Source organism: Solea solea, chromosome 15 (assembly GCF_958295425.1).
Source record: "Solea solea chromosome 15, fSolSol10.1, whole genome shotgun sequence".
Classification (NCBI taxonomy): Eukaryota; Metazoa; Chordata; class Actinopteri; order Pleuronectiformes; family Soleidae; genus Solea; species Solea solea.
Genome location: NC_081148.1, coordinates 19,064,410 through 19,078,621, shown reverse-complemented (window position 1 = coordinate 19,078,621; position 14,212 = coordinate 19,064,410). Strand labels below are relative to the sequence as shown.

Genomic DNA, 14,212 nt, shown 5'->3' with positions numbered 1-14,212 from the left:
TAAGTGGAGTCTGAGTAGTTTCTTTATCAGCTCACTGATACGAGACTCCTCAATGCTCTTCCTTGTCTCTGCTTATCAATGCTAATTAAAACATTCTGATTCCCCCGGCTGGTTCTGGAGGAGTGTGTGTGTGTGTGTGTCTCTCAAAGCATGTGTGTGGGAGACATGAGAGCAGCAGAGAGGAGTCCGGGGGGAAGGAAATCTATCAGCGTGGAAGACTTCCTGTCCATCTATGGAGAGAGGAACCTCAACAACTAGCCGGCGTGCTGTGTCTACACTTGTGTATGACAAGGTAACACACATACACTTACATGCAGCCTTTGTTTCATAGGAATTGTTTGATTTCACCCATCCTTGGTGTTGGTCTGATCCTCCTGACTAGATCTTGACATGGTCTTGCCCCCGATCTTTAGTCTTGGTCCTAGTCTCCAGTTGCTTGTGAGCTGTTACCTCTTTTATGCTGAACCCATCTTCAAATAGACCTGTGCTGCTTCCTTATGGAAAAAAAGGGCCTGTTTTCTATAAGTTCTGTGTTTCTGGGTGGGCTCATCTCTCTTTCTAATCCTCGCCGTGACCTCTGCCCCTGCTCTCACAAACACAGATCTGAGATCAGTGCCTCTCTCTCTCTCTCTCTCTACTGTAACCACAGAGCCACAAACAACTACCGAGCTTTGTCACGAGGAGATCGAGCTGTTTACGTGAATGACTTCGGGAGTAAATTAATTGAACGGAATCAACGGGAAGTGAACGTGACTGCCGTGACAAACGGAATAATGTGGGATGATTTTGTGTAACGGTTTAAAATGCCTCATTTCCCTTTTTAAAGCAGGGCAGGCGTGTGCTGATGTGGTTGCATTGTGATGGATGTGTCTTCCCCACGGGGAGTTGATGTCTTATAGTTTCACTGTAAATGTTTACATTCCTACATGCACTGATACTATCTGCTAATAGTTTCTGGAAGGATCCCAAAGAGTCCTCTGTGTCTGTGTGTGTGTGTGTGTGTGTGTGTGTGTGTGTGTGAGGTCAAAGGGATGCAGATTTGTCTTTAAACAGAGGTATTAACCATGACCTCTTTCCTTCCTGAGTCCTGCCCTGCGACTGTTAAGGGCCAATGCATTAACGCCAGCAAAACACACTCCAGCTCCGCTCGCCTACAAAGCAAAACAAGAAAAAAAAACATTTAGCAGTTGCTGTGTCTGAACTGCATCTTCCCTTTAAAGTGTTCTGTGTGCAGCTGATGATATTGGTTTAAACCAACAAGGCCCTTGATATCATTATTCCTGTCACAAAGGAGGCGTCGGAAATGCATTGTGTAACCGCTGCTCGGGAGCTTTGTGGAAAGTCTCTGCCAGTAGATCTGTATCTTTTAAGTGCAGCCCAACGTGGATTAAGCGAAGGCTGTCATTCCTCTGCCCCACCCTCGGCACATTCCTCACAAATGAGAAATCTGCAGCAACATAAAATACAAAAAGGAAATTACCTCCATTTGAATCTACCATGAACTGCTTTGTCAAGTCGCGAGGGCTGTTGTCGTTGAAAGGAGGTGGACAAACATGTTCCTCTGCACAGCTGTCTGCCTGACACCTCTTATTCTCTCGCTGCTTTATGAGCAAAACTCGAGGGGAGGCACATAAATAAAGCACAACTCAAAATGTTTACATACTTGAGCATTACGGGTTGTACATACAGTAATGCTTGATGGCTGAGTGGCTGAGTGGCCGACTGGCTGGAGCACATTCCCCGCCACAGACAGTTGAGGGACTGTCACGGACGTTTTCTCAATGTGATTTTGTGATAATTTAGTCGAGCGCAGATTGCGTGTTTGTGAGGTGTGTTGTTGCCCTTGCGTCTGCAGTGTGTGTTTTAGTGCTGTGATTCTCTCGTTGATAAATGGAGCAGAGTGAAGAGTCCCACAGTCGCTGAAGTTTATAGTCACTACCTGGTTCATTCACTTTTTAATACACACTCCACCGCTGAAATATGAACTGCTTTTGGACACAAACCAATCATTTATGAAGCATAGTAATTAATGTAATGTAATAAAAATAAAGTATTTTACCAGAAAATGACTTTGGTAGAAGTTGAAGTCACTTTTTTTTATAATATTACTGAAGTAAAAGTCTTAAAGTATATGACATTTACTGTACTTGTAGTAAAAAGGTGAGGAGTTGGAATTGAGCCATGGTAGCTCAGTGGTAGGGAGAGTTGTCGTTCAACTGGAAGGTTGTGGGTTAAATTGCTGGCTCTGCTAGTCTATATGTGTCCTTGAGCAAGACACTTAACCCCATGTTGAAGCGTGTGAAAGATGTGTGAATGGGCGAATGGTGAAACTGTAGTGTAAAGCAGCTCATCAAGACTAGAAAAGCTTTATATAAATACAGACCATTACCAACTCTTCTTCTTCTGATTCGATTTGGTAGTAACGACTAACAAAGATCGATAGAGGAAATGTAGTGGAGTAAAAGTAAAAGATAACAAAATAAAGTACAGATATGTGAATTTTGTACAGTAACAAAGCATTTGTACCATAACCAGTTCATGAAGTATTTGTACTCAACACTGTATTTGGTTACAACACTGATGTTACTGGTCAGTAACAGTGTAGCGGAGCTCTCAACTCCCTTCCTCACTCAGTACGTTTACATGCACAGTTTAATCGAACTGACACCGTAGTCCGACTAAAACATAGTCCGAGTACACAAGCGGAGGAAAAAAAAAAGATTTATTGGCTCGTATACGTCTGACTCGTACCTGCTGTACGCGTCTCTTCGTCAGTCTTCTCCGTAGCTTTCGCTGCGGCCGACGCCATCGGCAACAGTACCGCGGTTTATACGTCATCTCCTTCTACTTCCGGGTCAAAGGCCAGGGAAGAAACGTCGGTGCACGCGCAGAACACCGAGGTCTGACTCCAGTCCGACTAATCATATACATGCAGGAGTAATCAGACAATGAACCCCATTATCCAGGTATGTTAGTCCGACTAAGACGAGCTTGATTTTAGTCAGACTAACATGTTTACATAACATTAAGATAAACAAATGATTACATAATAACTACATAATACATAATAACTACATAGTAATACTGCACTTTATTCTACACCTTCTTGACCAACTAGAACATGCTTTGTAGCTTAGCATGTATTTGGTCATAAACTAAAATGACAATTTTAACGTGATGAAACTTAGAGAACAGTGTTATTTATTCTAGTTCATTCTGAGGGACACATGAAAGTCTGCACCAGGTTTAATTGCCGTGCAATAGCTGTTCACACATTTCACTTAAAATCTAAAAATATGGAGGCCTAAAGGAGAGGACTCATCACTGTCAAATCTGTCAAAGACTTGTGGAGTTATTTCAGGCTCAAGTGAGGTGGGTGGGCGGGCTGACAGACAGACAGACGGACAGAAACTAAATTCTGGTGCAGTTTTTTAGGTTTTATTTGAAGAATTAGACCTAAGTTGAAGAATAATTCATTCCAATCTCATGTTGAATCTCACTTACGAATAAGGCCATCAAGATTATCCTGAGTCATGTACTCGTTTGAGCTTTGCGGAAATGTACACCAGTGTGACACCAACGACACGGGTGAAGGCAAATGAAAACAAACTTATCTGGTCACCGTAGACGGCAGTGACACAAGCAACCATTCACCATCACAATGTGAATGATCAGAGCTCGTACACAATGCACAGTAACGCCACGGAGACACTTTGGGTTGCAGAATTCCCGTCACCCGGGCTTTAAATGGCAAATAGAGCCTGTAAAATTATTTTTGTGTCCAGGTGACTTACAATCAGTTTGTCAAAAGCACCTTTGTTATTTCTCATGCCCAGAAAACCTGCTGTGTGCGATGCCAGCCACTTAGGAAAGCTTGAAGTGCTGTTTTGATAAAAAAGAGATAAATGAGGTTTGGGCAGGTGCCAGGTTATGTCACGCGGGATCCCACTGACCGAAGAAGCTTGCTGTGAGAGACAGAAAGTTGAAGTGTCCCTCTTCATTTATGACATGGCCTCTTCAGTGTTGTTTTAGCGAGATGATAATATTTTCATATTGGCTTCTTGTCAAAGAGATGTCAGTGAAGATGTTGTACAGGTACAGCATAGAATAGAATGTTTTATGTTTTTGTTCCCCAGCCTCATAGAAAACCTCTTATCTGCAGCAGCATCAGTCAGGGCAGTCCGGGATCTGCAGGCTCCAGCTATGCCACATGATTTTTGCACTTAGTACCAACTTGACTGTACAATCAAGCACAAGTGCTGTGCAATCAGTTAAGAACTATAGTCACCATTTTAGCAATTATGTTTTCATTTTCCTATCAAGTGTGCCTATTGAGTGTCCTTACTTGGGGATGAGGGCCTTTTCAGTACATGATTAATGTGTTTCTGCCTTGTGGAGTGTGGTTTTGGTGCAACATCTCCACGGTCTGTCGGCCGTCTATGAGTCATGCATGTCACAGGCCGAAGCAGGACCCAAAACACACCTTTATTTAAAAAAAATAAAAATAAAATGTATATATGATAATAATAATAAATGTTCAACTTCTTACTATCACTTAGCAAAGTAGTTTTGGCGTTAACATTAGGAAAACATGAAATCAATCTGCATTTCTTGGTGGATATCACGTGTCCCTTCAGTTTTTAAATAAGTGATATTATTTGCATGCTGTCTCCTGCACACTGACTGATTCATAACATTTTTCTTCAGTGTTGTCAGTCAAAGAAAACGACCCCAAGTACACACCAAGAAACTCTGTGAACAGTTAGGACGTGCCTGCAGGTGTTATGTTGAGTTACGTGATCAATAAAATAAATAACCAATAAAAAAGTCACAGTCTTAGTCACACACAATAAAAGAAACCTCGTTATAATTTTTTCTCACATTTTTCTCCCAATTTTTTGCCACAAAATGGACTTTTATTTAAGCAAACACATTTGTATTTACTTAGTATTTATTTACTGATTTATCTTGTAAATAATAACCTGTAGATTCTTTTCAACCACATTTTATTGGCACTTTTTCTTTGGCAGCAATAATGTTGCATTACTACTGGGACTAATCGTAACATTAAAACTTATGTTTCTTCTTCTTTCCTTCCTTAGTCCTCACACATGTCTTTGTATAAACATGACCAATTTTGTTTCAGTTTTAATAAAGAATATGAAATGCAGTTCATTTACATGCAAGTGAAGGACATCATTTAAATTACATAGCATTTGACTTTAACTTGAAGTTTTGTTGTCTACATCAAAACAGGTTTTTTTTTTTTTTAAGTAACTTAGAATCACTTTAACTAAATACCTTACTCAAAACTTGTGGGAGATAACATCACTTAGAAATCTATTGTTAAGATTTAAAAGAAGTTAACTTCACTGACAAATCTAAAGCACAGGTTTCCTCTCCAAATTTAATGTCATAACCCCAAATTGCAGACCATGTTCTCAAACTGTCTTGATTTAGAATTAAACAAGAATTTAATGAGTGACATCAAATTATAGGGTTATATTTTCTGATTTTATTTATTTATTTAAAAAAAAAAGGAAAAAAAAATTCATTGAGTTTGAAAGCTACAGAAAAGTGTCCACTAACTAACACCAGAACCAGCCTTCACATCTGGATCATCTCCATCCAGACACCATACTGTTCATGCTCCATGGCTGACAGCAGTAATGCAGATAGTAGGGATGGAGCTGAGGCGCCTGGTACACTGGCACAGTCATTGGGACGTGTACTTCATTCGCATGGTGATACTGATGCTGGTAATTGTCCCTCACTAGAACTTCGACTGCCACTTTCTTTGGTGAGCTGCACTCCATCAGCTCGGCCACGTGCCGCCGTTTGGTCTTATACCTGCGGTTCTGGAACCAGATTTTAACCTGAGTCTCAGTCAGACCCAGGGCGAGCGCCAGATCTGTCCGCTCAGGACCTGAGAGGTACCGCTGCGTGCTGAAGCGGCGCTCCAGCTCGTAGACCTGTGCGTGAGAGAAGGCCGCTCTGGTGCGCTTCTTCGCACCGGGCCTTGGCTGTTGTTGGTCAGGAGAAAACCTGACCGTGTCCCCGCAGTGAGTACATCCATCTTCTTCCGAATCCAACTCCTTTTTCTGTCCATTGTCCAATAGAGCACAGTGATGTTTCTGCTTTGCGGCGCCTGAGAAGATGATTTTTTTAAAATTCACTTCAATTCAGACAACATGATGTTTTCCTCTTTAAAGTCAGAGGAAATTATGAAATAAAAACAAGTATATTCATTTGAACACATGTCATATTTAAGTGGCGACTACAAAGAATGTGATGATATAATAAAAATAATAATGATAATTTAAAAATAAATAGTTGGGGAAACGCTGACATATGCTGCCCCAACTTTGCTTAAACATAAACACATTAGCAATAATAAGCGCAATTAAATGAAATCAAATATTGCTGAAATGTCACAGTAACTAAACCCTGATTTTACCACATTCTAGAATAAAACGTCTTCCCTCTCACCTTCTCTATGGTCGGGTTCCTCTCCTGTGGTCTCCTCACTGCATGTATTAGATCTGAGGTTTACAAAAGACAGTCTTAGATCGGGAGGAAGTCTTTGCGGGTAGACGCGGCTCTCCTCCGCGCCTTGGTGGCACACATCAGAGGCTCTGCAGGTGCCATTTTGCTCGGCGCATTCGTTACGCTCTGCTGCGCACGGCTCCGCCGCTGCGCTCTTCGTGCCTGGCTTCTTCTTCTTCCCCCGGGAGTCACATCCGGTGAGGATGTCCGTGATGGAGAAAGACGAATAACGTAATGTCATGGTTGAAGTGCGAGCACGGACAGGACAGGTCAGGTCCTCGCGCTGGGATTTGGAAGCATCCAAGAGATTGGGCGGTTGGAAATTACGCGTCCAAATTACGCATTCGAGTTTCTTTCATTGTCCTAATTTAATTGTGGTGAACAAAGTTCCGGCTGCTAATGACCAACCCAAATCAGGACCTGTCAAGTCTTTGACAATATTCTTAAGCGGCGGCAGCAGCAGCAGCAGCAGCTCCGTTTTACATTTGATAGGCTCTTTTCTCTGCCCGGTCCCTCCTTCTTCGCACCGCCCAGCTCCACTTCTGCCTGCGCTCTGAGGACGAGGCACAGAAGGAAGATTCCACCTGAGCAACTGAAGTCACATTTTTCAACAGCTCACTTTGGCAACTCAGAAATGATTATCTTATTAGCTCAATGTAGCCACATGTATGTGCAGATAAGGACATTAATCCATAATAACGACAATAATATAGACTTTAGTTGAATTATTGCAACATGGAGCTGGTTTTTGTTGCTTTGTGTTCACCAGGTATTTGTATGTGTAAACTTTGGTAAGAAAATCTGATGCGTAAAGTTGGCAAAGCCTGCGTAAAAACTGCCTTCACATTCTCTGATTCACTTTTGATTTTAGCTTCAGTTTTAGATTAAACATATTTTTGTTTTAAATTCGTTAATCAAACGAGAGCTGAACATGCATTATGTGTGGATTTATTTATTTTTTCAAAAATAAATTCCTCTATTTACATTCACGAGTTTGGAGACCATAAGATTCAAGGTTATGGGTAGTAAACCTTTACTCATGAGTCACAGTAAAAACTCAACAACAAGACAACAAATAACAACAACAACGAAATCAAAGCCATTAAATCAAAAGTGAAAAAACTTTCCTTGAAATTTCACTGAATCATTGACTGATATTTTAGGACATTTCAGCCTCGTGGCACAAACAGGTGAATAGCGCCGCCCTGTGGTCCTGATGCAAGTGTCTTCACAGTGGACAGGAAACATAGACACCCCCCCCCCCCACACGCACACACACAGACACACGCACCCACCCACACACACACGTGCGCGCGCATTACGCAATCAGCAGGTCTGTTCCGCAGTGAGCGGAGGCGCTGACAGATGCGCTGATCTGCCTCCTGCGCGTTGTTTTGTTTTCTTCCACTGACTAAACACAGGAATCGCTCTGTTTCTCGCAGCACATCACAACAGCAGAGTGTCAAAACATCTCTGCTACATATACGGGAGGCACTAATGTTCGATGTTCGATCAGCCGATGCATTATTTATTTATAGTATTTTTTTTATTAATTATTAAAAAAAACATGTGAGAGTTTGTGAGTGAAACAGCGTCTCATTCACCCTCTCGCTCATGTACAACAACGCGTCTTCGTCATTCTTCACTTTCTTTCGCCTGCTGAGTAAATTCCTCCTAAATCTGTTCAGTCAGCAGTTTCTGTAAATATGAACTAAATATGTTTAAATCTTGTTTTTTTTCTGACCCAATCTGATCTCAAGATTATGTATGAACACCACAAAGAACAATATATAGGTGAAATGATTTACATTTGCAGACATTGGTTAAAGGTTAAACAAAATTAATGTACAATCACCTGATTGTACATTTATTTTGATTACCCCAGAATGAGGCGTGTATATTTATATTTTATCTTTATATTTAAAAGGGGCCACCATGTTTTTACAGTAGCCCACAGTGGACAAACTAAACATCTTTTGACTGTTCTCCAGCACGTTTGGAAGAGAAAACGTGAGGTGAAGGATAATCCAGCTGCATTTTATTTGGGTTTAAGTTTATGATACAAATGTTTTTCTCTCTTTTTTATCCACTCCAAATCCCCTTTACATTATAAGATCATCTAAAATGTGGCGCCTTTAATTGTTTATTTTTTAATAATATTTTAATCTGGATGACATAAATCCAGGGTGAAAATGAAGAGATCCATCTTCTCCATGTTGGCAGCCTGTAGGTCCCACAGCGTCTTCACGCACTTCTTCTTCCTCTTCTCCTGTCTCTATATTTGGAACTGTGCGTCTCTCTCGTGAAGCTCCTTGAGTGGTTGCCATTGGAGACTTTGTTTTGGGGGAAACTCCGCGCCTCGCGCTGCGATGAGCCGAGCTGCTATCTATGGAAGTGTAGTAGATAGTGATCGCAGGCAGCGCCTGTCAGAGCAGCAGCCGCGTCCAGGGCCGCGTCCTCAGGCATCGCCGTCCTGTCGCCAGCTCTATTTACACTTGTGACTGTGCAGCACTTAGAGCTGACACCAGGTATGTGTCCTTTACCGGCAGTGCAGTAGCCGGGGGAAGTGGCCAGTGAGGCTATCAGCGGAGACAAACACTCGCCCTAACGCTGCCATTCATCTCCATTAATAGTGTCTGCGTATTCGAGCATGTCTGTGGAGATGAAGGTGTTTCCTCTAAGTGTGTGAGTCTCTCTCTGTGTGTGTGCATTTGTGAGTTCATTAAATGTGGGTAATCAATAAAGCAATCTATCTATATTATTATTATTATAAGTTGTTCACCTACTGACCCTGTGATACATGTGTTTAAACACAGAAGATCAGGTTGTTTAACTTGACGATAATTTGCTTTTTAAATGTGTTAAACATCACCGCACTTTCACATTTGTATCACGTCAACGCAGTTTTAAGTTACTTTTTCCTATTTACTATTAAGTTTCCCTTAAATTGCCTTAACATCACATTGGATCAACAAAAAAAATACTCTTAATTTATGAGAAAGCATGTCGAAAATAGGTATATATAAATAACTCTAATATGAATGTATTTTTGGATGGCACATTTTTCAACGTCATAATTCACAGATGAGTTCAAATGAATGTTAAGAAGTTAAGGTTTAACTTTTGAAAACGTATGTATTTAACATCCAAGACTGACCATGACAAGTGGCGTTAAAGATAAGGATTTATTTCACATAACCTAACGGGGCTTTCATATTTGAGTAGTTGTAATAATGATAAGACCAATAATAATGTAGGCTATTTTAGTGCAATGTGGACCAAGAGCATATTTTCCATCAATATTTATCATGCGCAGCTCAGTGAGTTATAGTCGCTCTGTGAGTCCCGGGGATGTTGGCTGTCTGGTTTATGTCCATCTGTGAATCCTGACCGGACATTAGGTTGGCTCTGAATGTTCTCTGTTTCTGCTTCTTGTCTCAGACCCAAGTCTACTACGAGCTTTTCCCACAAGAAGAAAAAAACAACAAAAAAAGAAAAGAAAAAAAGAAGGCTTGAGAAATGATTTGAGTCGATGAGAAATTACATGTTTGAGGAATTAAACTTTAAACACACAACATGAGTTTCCCATTCACACATTCATATTAATGCGGGAATGAATTGTAAAAAGTGCGAATTTAATGCTTCCCAAAAACAAAAGGCAGATATTTCTAAATGTATCACACACACACACACACACACACACACGCCTCAAACAAAGCACTGCATGTCCCTAACCACAACCATAACCAGTTATAACCCTAATTCGAATCTAAGACTTAATCTTAGCTCTAATCCTCTGAAATGAGATTCTCTCTTCTGAAATGCCCCATTAGGACCAGGATTAAAGCTCCATGAGGACGTCTGGTCCTGACAACGCCAGTGTTTATGCCAGAAATCATCCTAAAGAGGCAACACACAAACACACACACACACACACACACACATAAAGCACAGTACATGATTGCCTCTTGTATCATTTAATTCCATCATATCACTTTTTTAAAAAGTCTCTTTTTTTAAGAGATAAACAAAGAACACTGACCAAACACACGTCACGCAGAGGAAAAAAAAACATAATACTTAATACGGGTGCATTATCTTGCAGGTGTGGTTGATATTTTGATCTAACAGGATGGATCTTCTTTGGCCAACGCGTAATTAATTAAGGGCCATACACATAAACGTACACGCACAGTATGTTTGCGCGTAAATGTCCAAGAAGATCCCTTTAAAAAATAGAAATAAAAAATCTCCGGCCCACATTGCATCCATTTTGAAACCAAAACAGGCCTCGTTACGTTACGCACAGTATTTTTCATTCAGTACAATCAAATCTTCAACGGCAGGTTATTTTCTACAATGTGGTTCAGAGAGAAACTTGTAATACGCTCTATATGCTTTCAGGAAGTGGTGCACAGTCAACATTGCGTTATTAAGTTAAAATTTGCGCACTCCTTTTGCGTCAGTTGACGTGCTTGGTTCCGTTCAGTCAACCCATATATGAACGTCTCCCCAGGTGCGGTATAGTGCGTAAAGACTGCGCTACCACGCTCGTATGCCCTGCAGAGCTCCTTGGCAGGGTGTGACCACTGGCCCCTGAGGAGCCTGGCTTTGCGTCTGCGCGCCAAGGTTTCCCAAATTCATGTTCATAAAAGCGTTGGCAGTGGTGTTGTTGGGCGGTAGAGCAGGTAAACTGGAGTAAGTACAGGAGTAAGTGTTGGTGTACACCGAGCTGTTGTAGCTGTAGGCGGGATAAGTGTAGCTGTACGGGTTTGGAGCTCCCACTGTGTAAGACGAGTTATAGTTCTGGGATCCAGAGAGACAAGGCCTCCCGTCCCGGACCAGCACCGGCACAGCCACCCTCCTGGGCGGTGGCGGCGGCGGTGGGTGGTGGTGGTGATGGTGGTGATGGTGACCCGCCATCTCTAGACTCTTGTCCTGCCGCTGCCTCTTACATTTGTACCTCCTGTTCTGGAACCAGATCTTGACCTGGGTGGAGGTGAGTTTCAGGGAGCTGGCCAGGTGCTCTCTCTCCGGCGCAGACAGGTAACGCTGCTGCTTGAAGCGCCGCTCCAGCTCGAACACCTGAGCTTGCGAGAAGAGGACGCGCGGTTTCCTGCGGGTCCTCTGCTGCTTGGTGGCGGGTTTCTCTGAATCTGGATCCTCACACTCGCCCCGCAACACACCACAGCTGTCTGCGTGGGGGAGACACAACATTAGCCAGAGTCTAAATATTTATATTACACTACACAGTTTCCTGATTTCAATTCAGTTCAATTCAAGCACATTTATTAATAATAAAAATGTCCCACATTCCAATTGGTGAAGACAATACAGACACAACCTAACGTTACGCCAGCAGATGATAAGGAACATTTAACACAAACACGATAAACACAAGTTTAGATACATATTGAATTCTTTTGCAGCGTTATTTTTATTTTATTTATTAGCATTTTTCACAATATTTAAATCACATACATGTTATGAAATATAAAGTTAAAGCCCACTTCAGCAAGTTTGTATTTATTTATTGTAAGGAAATGCATGTGAGGACTTATCTGATACAACGATGACATTTTGATGACAATACATTCACGAACTTACATTCAGAACCAACCACCTGTTATTTACATTTTATTTTAATGAAGCTGTTACATACGCGTTCATGTGGCTATATTATAATTAAAATGTGAGTTTCAACACGTCTCTGCCACGGTTAGTTAAATATACAACAGTTATATTTTGGAATATTAAAATATAACTGTTTATATAATATAATATAATTACACATATTATATGTGTAATTGCAGGAAAAGCGTAATTGCTTTAACATTATAAGTAAAAATGACTGTTTCTTCTGTGCCCAAGAGCTTTATAAGGAACTATGTCTAATAACGTTAATTCTACTAATTGAATGCTAAAGTTATTCTTATAAAACAATACATTCTCTTTCTCTGTCCATATATTATTATTATTATTATGTTTTAAAAGAGCCGCTTCCACATGATCCTCTTTCTCTTTTTGGGTGAGCATTGTTGTTAATAATAATAAAGCTCTGTACTCACTGCTCTCTTGCTCCTCTTGCTCCCCGCTCTCCAGCTGAAGCTCTGCGGAGTGGTTCTGCGCCGTGATGCCGAACATGTCCACGGGCAGACCGGAGCCCGACAGCCGGTCCGGCACCGTCATCGAATTAAGGTACGACATCCTCTCCTCGCTCTCCGAGAGACCGGAGCTCATGGGGCTCGGACTGTCCCTGGCTGCCAGCATGCAGGAGGGCGGCGAGTGAGAGCGGAGCGATTTGTTTGTGCCAGGGCACTGATGTGGCAGCGCACCGGAGAGACCGAAGCACGAGATGAACTGGAGCTGCTGCTGCTGCTGCTGCTGCTGAGACTGCTGCTGCAACTCTAATTTGAGAATATCCTTCACAGAAAAAGGCGTGGTGGAAGACGTTATGACCGGACTGGGAAGCATTATCGCCGCCAACGGAGAGATGACAGATTAACAGTGAGTACGAATCCAAATCTTGTCTCCGGAGCGCGCGTAAAAGAAGGGAATCTCCAGTGCGTAATCGTGAAGAATGGTCGCGGAAGGTTTGTTTGTCATGCAAACCGTAGAGCGCTGGCTTTCTTTCAGATGTGACATCCCTCTGTCTGCCTGCCTGTCTGTCTGTCTGTCTGTGGGGCTGAGAGAGAGCGAGAGGGAGAGAGAGGTCGATCTTGTTTGGTTGGCTGAATTCAGAAAGAGCTGGATCAGCCAAGACGCTGTCCTCTCCCTTTCAGTGACGTCCTGAAAGGCGAGGAGGGTCTCTGTCTGTCTCTCTCTCCCTCCCTCTCTCTCTCTCTCTCTTTCTTTCCCCTCCCCCCCTCTCTTGAAAGGACACATACAGGCCTAAATTATGAAATAATATCAACACTTAAGTCCTTCAGTCTGTTAAAGGTGCTAACGCAGAGCAATCGACACAGAAATATTTTAATTGCTTACAATTAAAAAACCTGCAGCACCAGTCTGTTAGTTAGTCGGTGAGTTAGTCAGTGAGTTAGTTAGTTAATTAGTCAGTCAGAATTCAAAATTCTCTCCGTGTCTCTTCCTCTCGGTGCACAAAGCTCACAGCTCTCCCCATCATCACCGCGGTGCTTTAAAGATTAGCCCATATCTTCGTTTCCTGCCTCGGTTTATCCACGGATAAGATAATACGCCGCGACTGTGGGAAATGAGATAAAAACTGGGAACCCGACCACGAACACGAATAATATAAATGTATTTAAAAAAATATATATATTATTGATTATGTTCCCCTAATTTTTGGAGAAATATCTTTTTTTTTCACCCTCCAATATATTGTGGCTACGAGGACGCTTTCCCTTGACATTATAGGTCAGTATTTCCTTGAAATAAAGCCCTGCATGCTGTAGACAAATACAGAGATATACAACAATAATTATAACAATAATCATAATAAAAACGGAATTCAAATAATCCGTTTCATGTGCGGTTATTAATACCAGTAAAGGGAAACTGGAACGTAAGTGCAATAACTGGTTTGGTTCGATAATAATACTACTACTACTAATTATAATAGTAATAACAATAATATAAATAACAATAATAATAATGATGATGCATGTTTTGAAATAAGATGTAGTTGTAATTTTTCCATAAACCT

General features: G+C 41.6%; 3 protein-coding genes across 4 annotated transcripts in view; 1 reads left to right on the top strand and 2 right to left on the bottom strand.

The window, feature by feature from the left end:
- The first annotated feature begins 246 nt into the window (after positions 1 to 246).
- The window catches only part of got1 (glutamic-oxaloacetic transaminase 1, soluble), a 30,537-nt gene continuing 16,571 nt past the window's right edge, over positions 247 to 14,212 (top strand). The window contains exons 1-3 of one of the 2 annotated variants that reach the window (XM_058652213.1): positions 247 to 292; positions 12,649 to 12,744; positions 12,978 to 13,053. The gene's annotated coding sequence lies outside the window, so the exon portion shown is untranslated. Of the gene's footprint in view, positions 293 to 12,648; positions 12,745 to 12,914; positions 13,054 to 14,212 lie in introns of those variants that run through there. The other variant, XM_058652214.1, reaches the window with a different exon arrangement.
- On the bottom strand, positions 4,591 to 7,055 carry nkx3.3 (NK3 homeobox 3). The gene is made up of 2 exons (XM_058652217.1): positions 6,490 to 7,055; positions 4,591 to 6,148 (listed from the first exon to the last, which is right to left on the bottom strand). The coding sequence occupies exons 1-2, from the start codon at positions 6,785 to 6,787 to the stop codon at positions 5,619 to 5,621; spliced, it is 828 nt and encodes a 275-aa protein (XP_058508200.1). The 5' UTR covers positions 6,788 to 7,055; the 3' UTR covers positions 4,591 to 5,618.
- On the bottom strand, positions 10,011 to 13,020 carry nkx2.3 (NK2 homeobox 3). Its single transcript, XM_058652216.1, has 2 exons — positions 12,615 to 13,020; positions 10,011 to 11,741 (listed from the first exon to the last, which is right to left on the bottom strand). The coding sequence occupies exons 1-2, from the start codon at positions 13,018 to 13,020 to the stop codon at positions 11,089 to 11,091; spliced, it is 1,059 nt and encodes a 352-aa protein (XP_058508199.1). The 3' UTR covers positions 10,011 to 11,088.